A 12,222-nucleotide genomic window follows, 5' to 3' on the forward strand; every position below is an offset into this window, starting at 1 on the left:
AATCCCCTTGGAGCTTTATGATGCAATTTTTCTTCATTTTTCGAATAAAAACATTTTATTAAATTTTTTCAATTTACACGTCATCACAAGCATTTATCATTATCGTTATCGGAATAAATTCATTCAATACTGATAAAATTGTTTCGAAAAACAATTCGAACACACTTAACCACAACAACTACCGATCCAATAAAATACACAACCGGACAGTTAGTTCAGTTGAACACTTTTCTCTCTCTATTTTCTAATCAAACTGTACAGTGAAAAAAGAAAAACCAGTTTCTAATAGTTTCAATATTCCACTTTGGAAATTTCTTGCATTTATGGTGAAAACTTTTTTCAACCATCTATTGAATACTCGATTTATGATGATAAAATGTAACAAGGAAAATCACTAGAGAATTTATCAAGTTTAACGTTGATTTTGAAAAAAAAAACGTATACATCTTTTCCACAAATAATATACTTATTAAGTATAAAAGAAAACTGCCGTGTAAAACTTTCAAATGGTGTAAGATGAAACAGTCAATTTACTGCTTGTGGTGTATTCGAAATGTGACATTTTGACAAAAGTGATCTGTGACGTAGTATTGAAAACTGCTAACACGAAACTACCGCTAAATAGGCTAATCACACCGATGCTTTCAAAAATGGTCAATTATTACAACACAATTACTTCACAATAAACAACAAACAGTCGAAAAGCTATTCACTGACAAATGCAATATTTCTATTGAAAATGATGAATATTATTATTTGAATATCATGAAGCAAAACACCAACGTTTCAAAAATTCAAATGATAAGCTGAGCAGTGGGAAAAAGCTTTCAAACAAAACAATAAGAAAACTGTAAACGCATGCAACTTACCTGGATTGGATAAAGTTACATTGTAGACGACTGCCGGAGTTGGAAGCGAATCTTCTAGATCCACAGTGATGATTAATAACGTTGAGCAAAACTCTTCCCTGAGCACAATAGAAAAACACGGCACATAATGCACACTACAACCACTCAGCGCGGTAGATCTTTCAGCAGTAACTGATAGTAGTAGAAAAAAATACAGTGACCTGAAAAAAACTCTGGCAGCCAATAGTATTTGGGCGGCATTTCGGGGCGATCCTGAAAATTACGGACTACAGTAATACATTCAAAATGAAGCTTATATGTAAAAAAAGAATTGAAATTTTATATTATATTTTTTAACAGAAAAAGTATTATAAACATATTTAATTCTACTGATGTTTTTTTTAATTGATTTATATTTATTAATTAAAATAAAGTATTGAAATTAATAGGAAAAGCAATATAATAATTTCAAATAAAAAATATATAAATAGATAATTTACATTTCATTAATTTTTTGCAGTAATAAATGGTGACTGTTTTATTTTTACGAGTGTTATACTATGAAACAATTAGAACTTGCATTTTAATAATAAACAGTACAATTTTTATGTATCGTTATTCATATGATACGGGTAGTATGTGGCAACTGCAAGTATATGTTTTTGAAAGTTTTAATTTTTTTTCAAATTATATTTAAGTTAAACAGTTGTTGCAAATGTATTATTTATATTTTATACGTTGATATTTTGCGTGGTTTATTGTTTGGTCGAAATGTTTTTTTCTGTTTTTTGTTGTGGCGAAGTATTGTATGAACGTGTTACGTTGTGATGTTGTCATGTGTTGTTTCAATTGAAATTCAATGCGCATGAATTACATTTTCTTCGACTCTTTTAGATTTAGACCGAGCCAATTATGAAGTTCGCATGGCAGTTTTTGATTTTATGCTATTCATTTTTTGTTCAAATTACTGACGAAAGCAAGCACATTCTTTCCGTCAATGTAATTCTATTTTTTTGAATATTTTCTTTCTGTAATGCATTTTACAATTTTAGCATGATCATCGGGCTTACATTGAATTGTCGAACTTTGTATATGATGCTAGAGGAGTTTTATCCGTTATCATTCAAAACTTTACTTTCCCTGACACCAAATCATTAGACGTGAAAGAGCCGGTAAGTTACTTTATCCACTTTAAACTTTTATTTATATTTTAACTTGAATTATTATTTAAGATAACTTTTAGTAAATGCTCAGTTTAGATGTTTAATTTTGTTAGAATTATTTATAGAAATATCCATTTAAAAGTTTCTTAAAAGCTATAGCATACAGCATGAACTATTGAAATTTTAGCAGTTGTTGAGATATTTTCTTTATATTTATTTATTTTATGAATGATTTTGTAATATTTTCAGTGCTCCTTTCTACATTTTTTTTACTTTTTAGGTTGGATTTACATTAACTAGAGGTGATGAAATACTCGAATATGTGGTAATTATTTTTGTCATTCAACATGTCATACCATACATTTAAGAGTTATTTCATTATCATTGTAGAAAACAAATCCCAACTTATGCTACTTAACTGCTGATTCTTCACTGTATCAAATGCCAGCTGTATGGTTCGTGATGGACTTTGCGAAGCGGGAAGTGTATCTTTATCATAAGCATGGTTTATATCTTCAAATTTGTCCTCAAGAAGCTGGCCGTCGGTGTTTCAATGAAAATGTTGAAGAAATTGATGAAGATATAAATGGCTTCCGTAATGAGACATTGAAATTGTCTTATGAAAACGATAAATTTAGTTTCCAAGTAAAATGAGTTTTAACTGAATTTAGATAAATTGGTGGTTGGTGAGTTTCAGTTTTGTTTAGTTTACTGTGATTTTTACTGAATCAGACAAAGATCAGTACGTAATGTTTTTTCACAACTGTTTTAATTATGGGAAGAACTTCTTTCAACGAACAACCGTATCATTTCAGGTAATTGTTCTTTATTTTTCAGTAATGTTATATTTAATAAAAATGATTTAAGGCATATATAACTGAAAAAAATACTTACGGCTACTTAAGTGCTGGTGCAGCTATTCTCCCGATGTTGTACATGGGTTTTGCTTGTGCCTTTTTTCTTTTGACTCTGGTATGGATTGGTACTTTATATTATCAGAAGTATGTGGATTTCTTTCGTTCAAAATCTTTTCCGATAATCTAAATGTGATAATGTTTAGAGAAAATTTGCATAAAATTCATTATTTGATGGCCGCATTAGTGGTGCTCAAGACCATGTCAATTCTAATTCACGGCGTAAGACAGATAAATAAATCTCAATTATAAATCAAATGATGAGAATACTCTATTTTTTTCTATATTTTGCAGGTACACTACGATCGTATATTGAAAACGGGAAATCATGGAGAAGCTTGGGCTTTTATGTTTTATAGTTTGCACCTGTATAATTTCATACATCATGTTTGTTCACTAACGGCAGTACTTATGTTTTTGTATTTAAGGTTGAAAGGCGCACTGCTTTTTGGAACATTGCTACTTATTGGGACGGGATGGTCGTTTTTCAAAAATTTTTTGGTTGAACGTGATCGCAAGATGTTGATGATTATCATTCCATTACAAGTATTTGAATGTTACTAATGTAATCTTTTGTTAGAAACTATTATTATTTGTGTAGGTGGTGGACAATGTGGCGTTAATCGCTTTAGGAGAAGGTGAACTAGGAGATCAGAGCCATTTTTTTTGGTTTCGCTTGTTCATCATGTTGGATTTGCTTTGTTGCGTGGCTGTAATTTTGCCGGTATTGTGGTAAGATGATTTCAATTTGCACTATACAGTACGGTGGGTTTGTGATAGGGTTGTTTCTTTTCATTAGGTCCATAAAACATCTAGAACAAGCATCTCGTACGGATGGCAAAGCAAGCTTCAATTTGGAAAAGTTAAAACTGTTTCAACAATTTTATATAATTATCATTTGTTACATCTACGTTACTCGTATCATCAAATATCTGTTCGAGGTATTTTTTAATGATCACGTTGGTTTACTGTAAAATATATAATAATAATTATGTTCGTTTTTTCCTTTCTCCTGCGTGTACTGTAGTTTTCAATTCCGCCGAGATACTCATGGGTGATTGTGCTGTTGGAAGAGTCCGGCACTTTGATATTCTTCGCCATTACTGGTTACAAGTTCAAGCCATGCCCTAACAACCCATACTTGGAACTGCCTCAAGAAGAGGACATCGAATGCGCTGAATTCATGTAATGTATTTTTTTATCTTTTTTTCTTTTGATGCATATAATAATTTCAGTCCTCAGCCATCGGATGTAGATGGAAATGATGTTCTTTTTGTTTCGCACAAACGAATGACGATGAAGAAGAAAAGTGGAAACGAAAACGCTGAACAAACTGCAACGGCGAATCAGCGTGAATAAAAAATCGCAATGATGCCGTGACAAAAAATCGGGATGAGTTTATCCAACTTTCTGTTAGCAGAATGTGATTACATTTTTATACAGTTCAACAACTATATATATATATATACATATAGTGGATACGATTGTCAAATTTTTGTTGAAAATTTATTATTATTATTTTGTTCTTCTCACTTCAGCATTTCGTGATGTTCAACTAAAGGAGAAGAGAGAAAAACAAAATATCTCGTCTGAACTGGCCAGCCGCAGAACCATGTTTTGTGCGCTAAGTGAAAAATCTCAGAATAAATAAATAAATAAATAAATCTTCAACTGATTTGAAAATAATAATAATAAAAACGAATAATAATAATAATAAAATTATAGCCTCACACTTCTGTTGCTAAAGTTTTGATGTGCGCTTTGGCACGCAACTGTTGCGATGTTGGACGATGCTGTGAAGCAGATTGAACCGACGAAGAAGCATGCTGTGGATTGTTTCCACTAAGAATCGTCGTTTTGGGTTGCTGCTGCTGTTGGTTTGCAGAAGACGAAGAGGACGATACATCCAACGTTTTCGGACGAGATATTTGAGCATTTTCTGAAGAACTTGCCGATTCAACAGATGATTCACGCTGAAATGAGTTTTTTTGACCGAAAATAAACAATGAAATGCAAAATTAACTTACATCGCCACCAACATACGGTCGCTTCTGCTGTTGCTGCTGATGATGATGATCGGATTTCAATAGCCTTTGTCGGTCTTGTTGGTGACTGTTGAAATGCTTGTCTGGAGTGCAGAATGTTTGAAAAGTCGGATTTCCTCGGTTCGAATTGTAATTAACGTCAGATTTGTCGTCAGACAAAAGCAGCACGTCGTCGCCAAAGTGGACCGATTTCACACGCGTCGGCACGGGATTGGGGTTCGTCTCCTCTTTCAACTGACGCACATGCAGCGTGTAGGGAATGTCGCCGTCGAACACTTTGTGCTTGATCACTGAGTAGCGTTGGTCGGAACCAGGGTCGGTCAATTTCAGCGCGCTCATGTCCGGCGGTGAGCAGCAAATTTTGGACAAGCATTTCGGCTTTGGCGGTGCCGTGGGCTTTTGGCGCCTAGCCGCACTTTCGACGGTGCTGGGCACTTTGGCCGGTGAGCTCTCTTCCAAAGACACGTCGTGTTCAACGTCGGTCGATGACAGCTTTTCGTTGGCATTCAGGTCACTTTCAGAAAGATAATACGAACCCTGGGACACGTTCTCCTGTTGTTCTGGAGCCGAATCACTTCCATCAGCTTTCGACAGTCGTTTCGAAACGTCCGTCAAACTGTTATGGTCCAACAGATTGTCGTAAACAACGGCGTCATAGTCGATTTTGTAGAACGATTCACTGCACGTGGACGACGCGTTCGACTGATTTATTATTCTTTCATGAAATGCCGGTTCACTTTTACCATGCTTGGGAAGGGTGTTGGCCCTTTTCCTCGACAATGAAGAGCCGCCATTCGACCGCGCAACACCTACGCGACTGCCTGACAATGAACTGTAAGCAAAATTACCACCACCAGATGGACCTTCTTCTGCGAGTTGACTTTGCTGATTTGCAGTTGATGAGAAACTATCATTGGTCGGAAATGACAACGACGATTCTGCGTTATCTGACAACAAACTGTCATATGGTAAAAGTGGTACAGTAATACGTTTAGGGCACACGCGATTTCCAGATCCAACTATTGGTCTAATAATTAAATAAAATACAATAAAAATAATTATGCAAAAACAACCACCATTTTTTACCTCGTAAATGGTTCTCTTTTCTTGTAATGCTCTCTGAGATATTCAATCAATTGCTTTTGTGTGCGTCCTTCGTATCTGTGAATGCAAAATTAATAAACATTCAAAATTAATTTTTAAAAAATAAAATTAATACAAATGATCGTACCTAAAGGAAGAGCCTTTGGTAAATAGCTTTGTCCTTGAACGGGACATTTGATTAGCTTCCGTGCACCGAAAAAAACTGTGATGTTCAACACATTTTTTCCAAAACATTTTACATTCGTGACGCGTTTCAAACGAAAACTCAACCGTATCTTTGTAATAAGCCTAAATAACGAAACGTCTAAAATGAACAATAACCAACAATTAAATTTACAGCTTACATAACTATCAGGATGAAGCTTGATGTAGAAATGTTTCCTTTTGAAACAAAGCTTACGAATCTTTGCCCATGAAAATGTGCTCATGCAACACAACTGCAGATATACTTTGATGCCATTGTGCATTACGGTCAAGCCAATTACCGTTCCTTCGGCATCCTGTAAAAAGAAGAAATCAATCGATAACATCAACAGCTCTAGATATACTTTAGCAGGATGTAATTTGATGCCATAGAATTCGCAACGTCTTGCTGTTTCCAAAAGAGCTATATCACTTTCTGTTGGCATCATTCCACTAAAAAGGATAAACACAGTCGATGGAATATAAATGGAAATGTATAACTTGAATAATATTAAATTAAATTAAATTAAATTAAATACACAAGCTTTTTGTGATTTTCCATCACTTTACGCTCAAATTCAGCGGACTGATTCGGAACAAAACGAACTGATGATAAATAAGTGTGATCTGGATAATCTTCTGCACAGAAATCACCGCATTCCGCTTAAAATACAAAAAACAGTTGAATAATAATAATATGAATGAAAATGATAAAGAATACAGACAGATAAAAATGCAAATTTTAAATTTGTCATAAAACAACTGGTCGTTCATTCTCGCACTTATAAAATCAAATCATATACATATCAATGTTTACTGATATTGATCTTTATTTATATAAATGAAGTAAATTATTTCTTAATTTAGTTAGCTTATTTTATTCACTTTTCACTTAATTCAATTAACATTACCCATATGTTCGTATTTTTCAAATTTCACTGATTTTCATTACAAATCATCGCGAAGAATAAGCAGCCAGTTCAAAGCAAATAGTCGCATGTTAGAAATGAAAATTTCTTTAAAAAAATCTTACATACAAAATAAAATAATGAAAAAAAAACACTGCCTGATTTTCACGTACTGTAAGTATTCAAGTTTGGGTGTAAAGAAAAATTGGTGTAAAAACTGCATTAAATTTTTGATTGAAATAAATTATTTAAAAAGAGGTGATAATAATTTTAAAAAAATAAAAATAAATAGCGACAATTAATGTTTGAAGTGGTGAAATTGGTCCTAGTCAATAAATGGTAGTTGAAAGAGGGTAAAAAGTGAATTACGCTATTGGATTATATGCTTTTCTGCGGTATAAAGGCCTTTGTCAGTGCATGAGCAGCAGAAAATGATTCGTTCTATTGAAACGCAATCTGCGCCTGCGCCGAATCGCTAATTGCGTGCAAATGAAAAATATTATAAAACGGCCACATGGCAGATGGCTGCATTATGAATCATCCCGAATGGACAGCCAGCCCCATTTGCAAGCACGCGCCTCAAGTAATGGAGACGGACAATTCGGAGATGCTTGAGAATTCGACTGAAATTACTACTACTAAATGTCGAATTCTGCTAACACGCAAACGCTGTCATGTTGGAAAGTTGTCGAACAATGAAAACAAGAAACAAAGCCAGAACGAATGAATGAATAATATGCATTATTAATATTATTGGTTGCTTACACTGAACTATGTAAGACGCCATCACGGCAGCCGTGTTTTCGTTGCAAACCAACTCGCCTGAGGCTAGATCCCTCTTGATTTGCAAGGCGAACAAATAGCTGAAGAAATAAAAAAGAAATAATCAATTTTATTCTGAAACAGCGTCGCAGAAACGCCTACCGCGTGTATTCTTCTTCCAAATCCACCGGGTTGGCCGTGTAGAATTTCACAATCAAATCGAAGCATTGGTCACTTTTGGCAGAAGAAATCTGTTTCGAAATTGGTTTCTGTTTCTCTAACCAGCACTAAAAAAATGCAAATGTTACCTCACAACAAACAAACAAACAACTGATGCTCATTTTTATCATCACTCACCCTGCATCCATCCGAATCGACATACTCCAATCCAAAATAATCATATTCTAACACGTTCAAATGACGAAAAACTTCTTCATAAAGAACGGAACCCAAACTTCGATGCTAGAAAACGAACAAAATACAGTACAAGACAATGTCCATGAACAAAAAGCAACAACAAATCAAAAAGAAAAACAAAAAAAACTAAATAAATAAATAAAACAATAAAGCTGTTTTCATTTTCACAAACTACTAACCTAATCAATGCAGCAAGCACTCTACAGCCTGGCAATAAGAAAAACAACTAAACTGAAAGGATGCAAAAAATGACGACGTTCAACGACATATATATACACATGCATTTCAGCCAATTTTAACACATTGCGTACGCTGATGCGGAATACGGTGATAGTTTCGTCGAGCATGTGAACACGAAGGCACATCACTTTCCGTTGGTCGACCATTGGCGTTTGAATGGGCAAATTGCCACCACCTTCGAAAGTTGCACTCGACGAACTGTACATGTTCTGCCCACTGATCAACAAGTACAAGATAAACTGTGTTGAAATTTTCACTTTCACTCAATCCGAAGAATCCGAGAGCTTCTTTCACATTCTAAACGGCGACAGTGATGTGCAACACGAACCAGAAAAATGTCAATGATTCCATTGGGACGAACAAATTCCAACCTCGTGCGCATTCGATCACTGAACAAATTTAAACCAAATAACCTTTCGCCCCAATCTACAGCATGACTATTAAGATGAGCAGGTTGAAATCAACAAATGGAATTTATCATATCTGAGTTGTGATCTATTATCAATTTTAACGATTCGAAAAATCCACATTTATTATTAAAATTAAATTAATTTTATCACAATTTATTTTTTAAATAAATTTTAAGCCTTTATTCACATCGATTAGTAGACTTTAAATAAAGCGTGCGATTGAATTGAGTGATAAAGCGTGGTGGAGTTGATTTTAATTTTCAATTTCGAAGCTTTCACTGCTTGTGCCATTCAATGTGAAATTACTTATAACATTATCGCATTCTGCTGATAATTTAAAGACACGTTGGGAATAAAAATGTGTTTACTTATTGATAAGAATTCATAACAACAATATTCGTTCAAATTAATTTCAAAATGGATTTCATTATAGGTTAGCTTATCTGGGTTTATATTTATTTTAATCGAAATGCCCTAATTACTCGATTCGTTCGAAGTTTGCTGACTTTGCTTGCTTTGAAGATGTTAATTTTTTGTTCCAGCAATCAAGTAGAAACCAAACGTTTCCTTATTGCCTACCAATATAAGCAAGTAAATTACGCCGTGTCGGTTTTATCAATAAGCCGGCCATTGTCACGTTCAAAATCAAAATTTATCAACACTTAATTGATCCTTTGAGCTATTAAATGTGGAGAAATGGACATCTGTAAGCGATCAACAATTTTATATTTGCCAATTTTGTTGAATACAAATGTCTGCTTTTAATGTGCGCATAATGTTGTTGTTGTTTTTTTGAATGATTTTTCATTTGATTAAGAGAAAAATGATAAATTTTAAATGGAATAAAAATTCACCTTCGATTTACCTGTGTAATTAATTAAACCAGTAGAGTTGTCTAATCAGTTGAACGATTCAACAAGGCTGGTAAGGAAAATTGAAAAGTATAAGTTGTCTTTTCATGTTCTTCTCTTTTCAAATGACGACAATTTCAGTACCTATTCTCGACAATAGGATTAATGTTCTGCTTGGGATGCTTTGAACCGAAACAACTTTCATTATTGTTTAGCTTGGCTGAATTGGCCTTTTGGTGAAGTTGTTGGCTGAAATTTGCCGGTGAATTGGATTCGCCTTTGGCGAAATTTGCAAATGACTTTCTATCAAATCAGTTCCAAGACTGGTCGCTCTGGTCAGAAGCAAATTATCGCTTTTGTCAAAAACTGTTTACTTGGCATGTAGTTCAGCAGAATATTCACGCTGCGTTATGTCATTTTTCAAAATTCTCCCATTTTTCCTACATGCAATGGGTAAATTGCATTCGAGCTTCTTCTTTTATTTTATTCTCTCGAATCAGTTCAACTACTCATTTAAGGCTTTTTAACATGTTGCGTTGAAACTGTACCACCGAAAGGACCAACATCACTTTACAACTCTTTGGAAAGTAATTATTCAAATTAACTTTGCATATTAAGATTCATTTTCAAACGATTCAATTAAGGTCTATTCGGTGGCACGTTCAAATCGGATTTTTTCATCCCCACTCACCGTAAGTTTTTGTTGTTCACTTTCTACATCTCATTTACATGGATTTGTTTCTTTTTTGTAAAATCGTTTCTTTCAAGGTTCAAATGATGCTGTTAATAAAAGTTCGGATTTGAACTGCGCTAATTTCAATTCATCCTGCCTCTGGCGCAACGAGTAAGTTATGCAATTTTGTGCCATTTGTATCAAAAACGTTCCACAATTAGGTGGAGGAGTGGACAAATTTTACAAGACCAACTAGAACTGATCACTTTGATTGCTTGCATTTATTAAATAATTATCATTTTTACAAAAGAAATAACTTGGAGAAAACTTAAATATGTACAGTAATACATAAATTCACGTAAGTTCAAAAAATACAGTATTTATTTTCATTGAAGTAGAAACCGAAATTAAGAAATTGGAATTTTGTTTAAATGAAAACATTGAAATGATAGTTGTATTTAATAAAATGTTTGACAATAGTGATCTCATGAAATTTTCTCGTTGCAATTGTCATATTGGTTTGTAAATTCAAATTTAGCCTTACTAATGATGACGATTTCAAGTGGGCTGTTGGAAGTGGTCAACCGGACATGCGAAAATTTCGTGTTTTAATGCGATCAACAGTTTTGCCTGGTGGAAACGGTAATAGTAAACTGTAAAGCGTTTTGCAAATCTGTTTTAAATATTAATTTCATATTTCAGATGGCAAATTTGCCATTCTACGCACAACTCAACCGCAGCCAGCAAATCGTCAAGCAATGCTGGTCAGCAATGTCATCCTTTGTCAAACTTCTCCAGGTACACTGTCTTTTCGGTTGGTGAAATTTTTTATTTTGTGAATTTTATATTTTGAACAAAATTCAACGCGTTTCAATAAATTTCTACACAGGTTTTGGTCTTCACCTCGAGTACTACTTAAGATATGTACAAGATCTCCTAATGCTGGAACGTATTTTCACAAATGCTTTGACTTTGAACGTCGAGAAGGTGGCAGCTTGATCAGTGTTCCAGTGCAATATTCGTATATGCGCCCGTTTGAAGTAAATTATTTATTCGCTTTTTTTCCCTTCATTTTTACTCACTATTGAACGACCGTCAGATCGTATTTGTGGCATCAAATTTCATAATCAGATCGCGTCGACGTCTTGCCGGAGTTGTCATTATTGACGATATAACTTACTACGCTTCAATCTGCAATCGAAGTTGAAAAGATGATAAATTGAAATTACAGTTATTGATGATGATGTTCCATTTCAGAAACGATTCGAACTTTCAAAAGGCCAACTAGCAAACCGCGAACAATTCAACCAGAAAAACTTCTCATTAGAACATCATTTGATCAAGAACGCTTTGAACACGCTTGTGAACAATTGCAATGTTCGTTTAATGAAGATGGTTAGCAGTGTTTTTTTATCTGTTTTGAAAAGTTTGTTTTCAACATGATTTTCATCGTTCAGAATCCGGATCTCAGCCTTGTGCGAATTATTTGCTACGCAATGTCAAAGTGACTTCAGGAAAATCAGGAAATCGACATACAGGAATCAATGCAGCTTACTGTAACAGCACCGTTTTATCATATTTTTTTTGTTTTGGTGTAATATCGTTTGCAATTTGCTTCTTGTTTAGCCGGACCTTACGGTTATGTGAACGGTCCTGGAAATGTGATCATGTTGCAGTCGCATGCATTTCAAATACCGACTAAAG

General features: G+C 34.2%; 3 protein-coding genes across 3 annotated transcripts; 2 read left to right on the forward strand and 1 right to left on the reverse strand.

Annotated features, from left to right (window-relative positions):
* The first annotated feature begins 1,455 nt into the window (after positions 1–1,455).
* On the forward strand, positions 1,456–4,284 carry Tsp_04152 (lung seven transmembrane receptor family protein). Its single transcript, XM_003374919.1, is given in 13 exon segments — positions 1,456–1,500; positions 1,547–1,601; positions 1,743–1,777; positions 1,901–2,020; positions 2,292–2,336; positions 2,402–2,656; positions 2,879–2,983; positions 3,220–3,338; positions 3,354–3,471; positions 3,527–3,649; positions 3,687–3,866; positions 3,953–4,110; positions 4,161–4,284. 13 exon segments carry the CDS (start codon positions 1,456–1,458, stop codon positions 4,282–4,284), a joined length of 1,482 nt encoding a protein of 493 aa, XP_003374967.1.
* A 659-nt stretch (positions 4,285–4,943) lies between these two features.
* Positions 4,944–8,790, reverse strand: Tsp_04153 (putative FERM central domain protein). Its single transcript, XM_003374920.1, has 10 exons — positions 8,656–8,790; positions 8,285–8,389; positions 8,090–8,214; positions 7,931–8,028; positions 6,797–6,920; positions 6,623–6,710; positions 6,419–6,574; positions 6,202–6,362; positions 6,057–6,131; positions 4,944–5,997 (listed from the first exon to the last, which is right to left on the reverse strand). The coding sequence occupies exons 1-10, from the start codon at positions 8,788–8,790 to the stop codon at positions 4,944–4,946; spliced, it is 2,121 nt and encodes a 706-aa protein (XP_003374968.1).
* Positions 8,791–11,220: 2,430 nt separating this feature from the next.
* On the forward strand, positions 11,221–12,220 carry Tsp_04154 (conserved hypothetical protein). Its single transcript, XM_003374921.1, has 3 exons — positions 11,221–11,332; positions 11,776–11,913; positions 11,976–12,220. Exons 1-3 carry the CDS (start codon positions 11,221–11,223, stop codon positions 12,218–12,220), a joined length of 495 nt encoding a protein of 164 aa, XP_003374969.1.
* Positions 12,221–12,222: the final 2 nt, after the last annotated feature.

The sequence above is a fragment of the Trichinella spiralis genome (genome assembly GCF_000181795.1).
Source record: "Trichinella spiralis strain ISS 195 chromosome Unknown Scfld5, whole genome shotgun sequence".
NCBI lineage: Eukaryota > Metazoa > Nematoda > Enoplea > Trichinellida > Trichinellidae > Trichinella > Trichinella spiralis.

What these genes read in the sequence shown, in the direction of transcription:
- Tsp_04152 (XM_003374919.1), top strand. Translation starts at nt 1,456, where the DNA reads ATGTATCGTTATTCATATGATACGGGTAGTATGTGGCAACTGCAA. An exon ending in CCTTTTTTCTTTTGACTCTG is followed by an intron (nt 2,984 to 3,219) that starts GTATGGATTGGT and finishes TATATTTTGCAG; the next exon opens with GTACACTACGATCGTATATT. An exon ending in GCGTGGCTGTAATTTTGCCG is followed by an intron (nt 3,650 to 3,686) that starts GTATTGTGGTAA and finishes TGCACTATACAG; the next exon opens with TACGGTGGGTTTGTGATAGG.
- Tsp_04154 (XM_003374921.1), top strand. Translation starts at nt 11,221, where the DNA reads ATGGCAAATTTGCCATTCTACGCACAACTCAACCGCAGCCAGCAAATC. An exon ending in CCAGGTACACTGTCTTTTCG is followed by an intron (nt 11,333 to 11,775) that starts GTTGGTGAAATT and finishes GTTCCATTTCAG; the next exon opens with AAACGATTCGAACTTTCAAA. An exon ending in ATGTTCGTTTAATGAAGATG is followed by an intron (nt 11,914 to 11,975) that starts GTTAGCAGTGTT and finishes TTCATCGTTCAG; the next exon opens with AATCCGGATCTCAGCCTTGT.
- Tsp_04153 (XM_003374920.1), bottom strand. Translation starts at nt 8,790, where the DNA reads ATGTACAGTTCGTCGAGTGCAACTTTCGAAGGTGGTGGCAATTTGCCC. An exon ending in TTGGAAGAAGAATACACGCG is followed by an intron (nt 8,029 to 8,089) that starts GTAGGCGTTTCT and finishes TTATTTCTTCAG; the next exon opens with CTATTTGTTCGCCTTGCAAA. An exon ending in AAAAGAGAACCATTTACGAG is followed by an intron (nt 5,998 to 6,056) that starts GTAAAAAATGGT and finishes TTTAATTATTAG; the next exon opens with ACCAATAGTTGGATCTGGAA.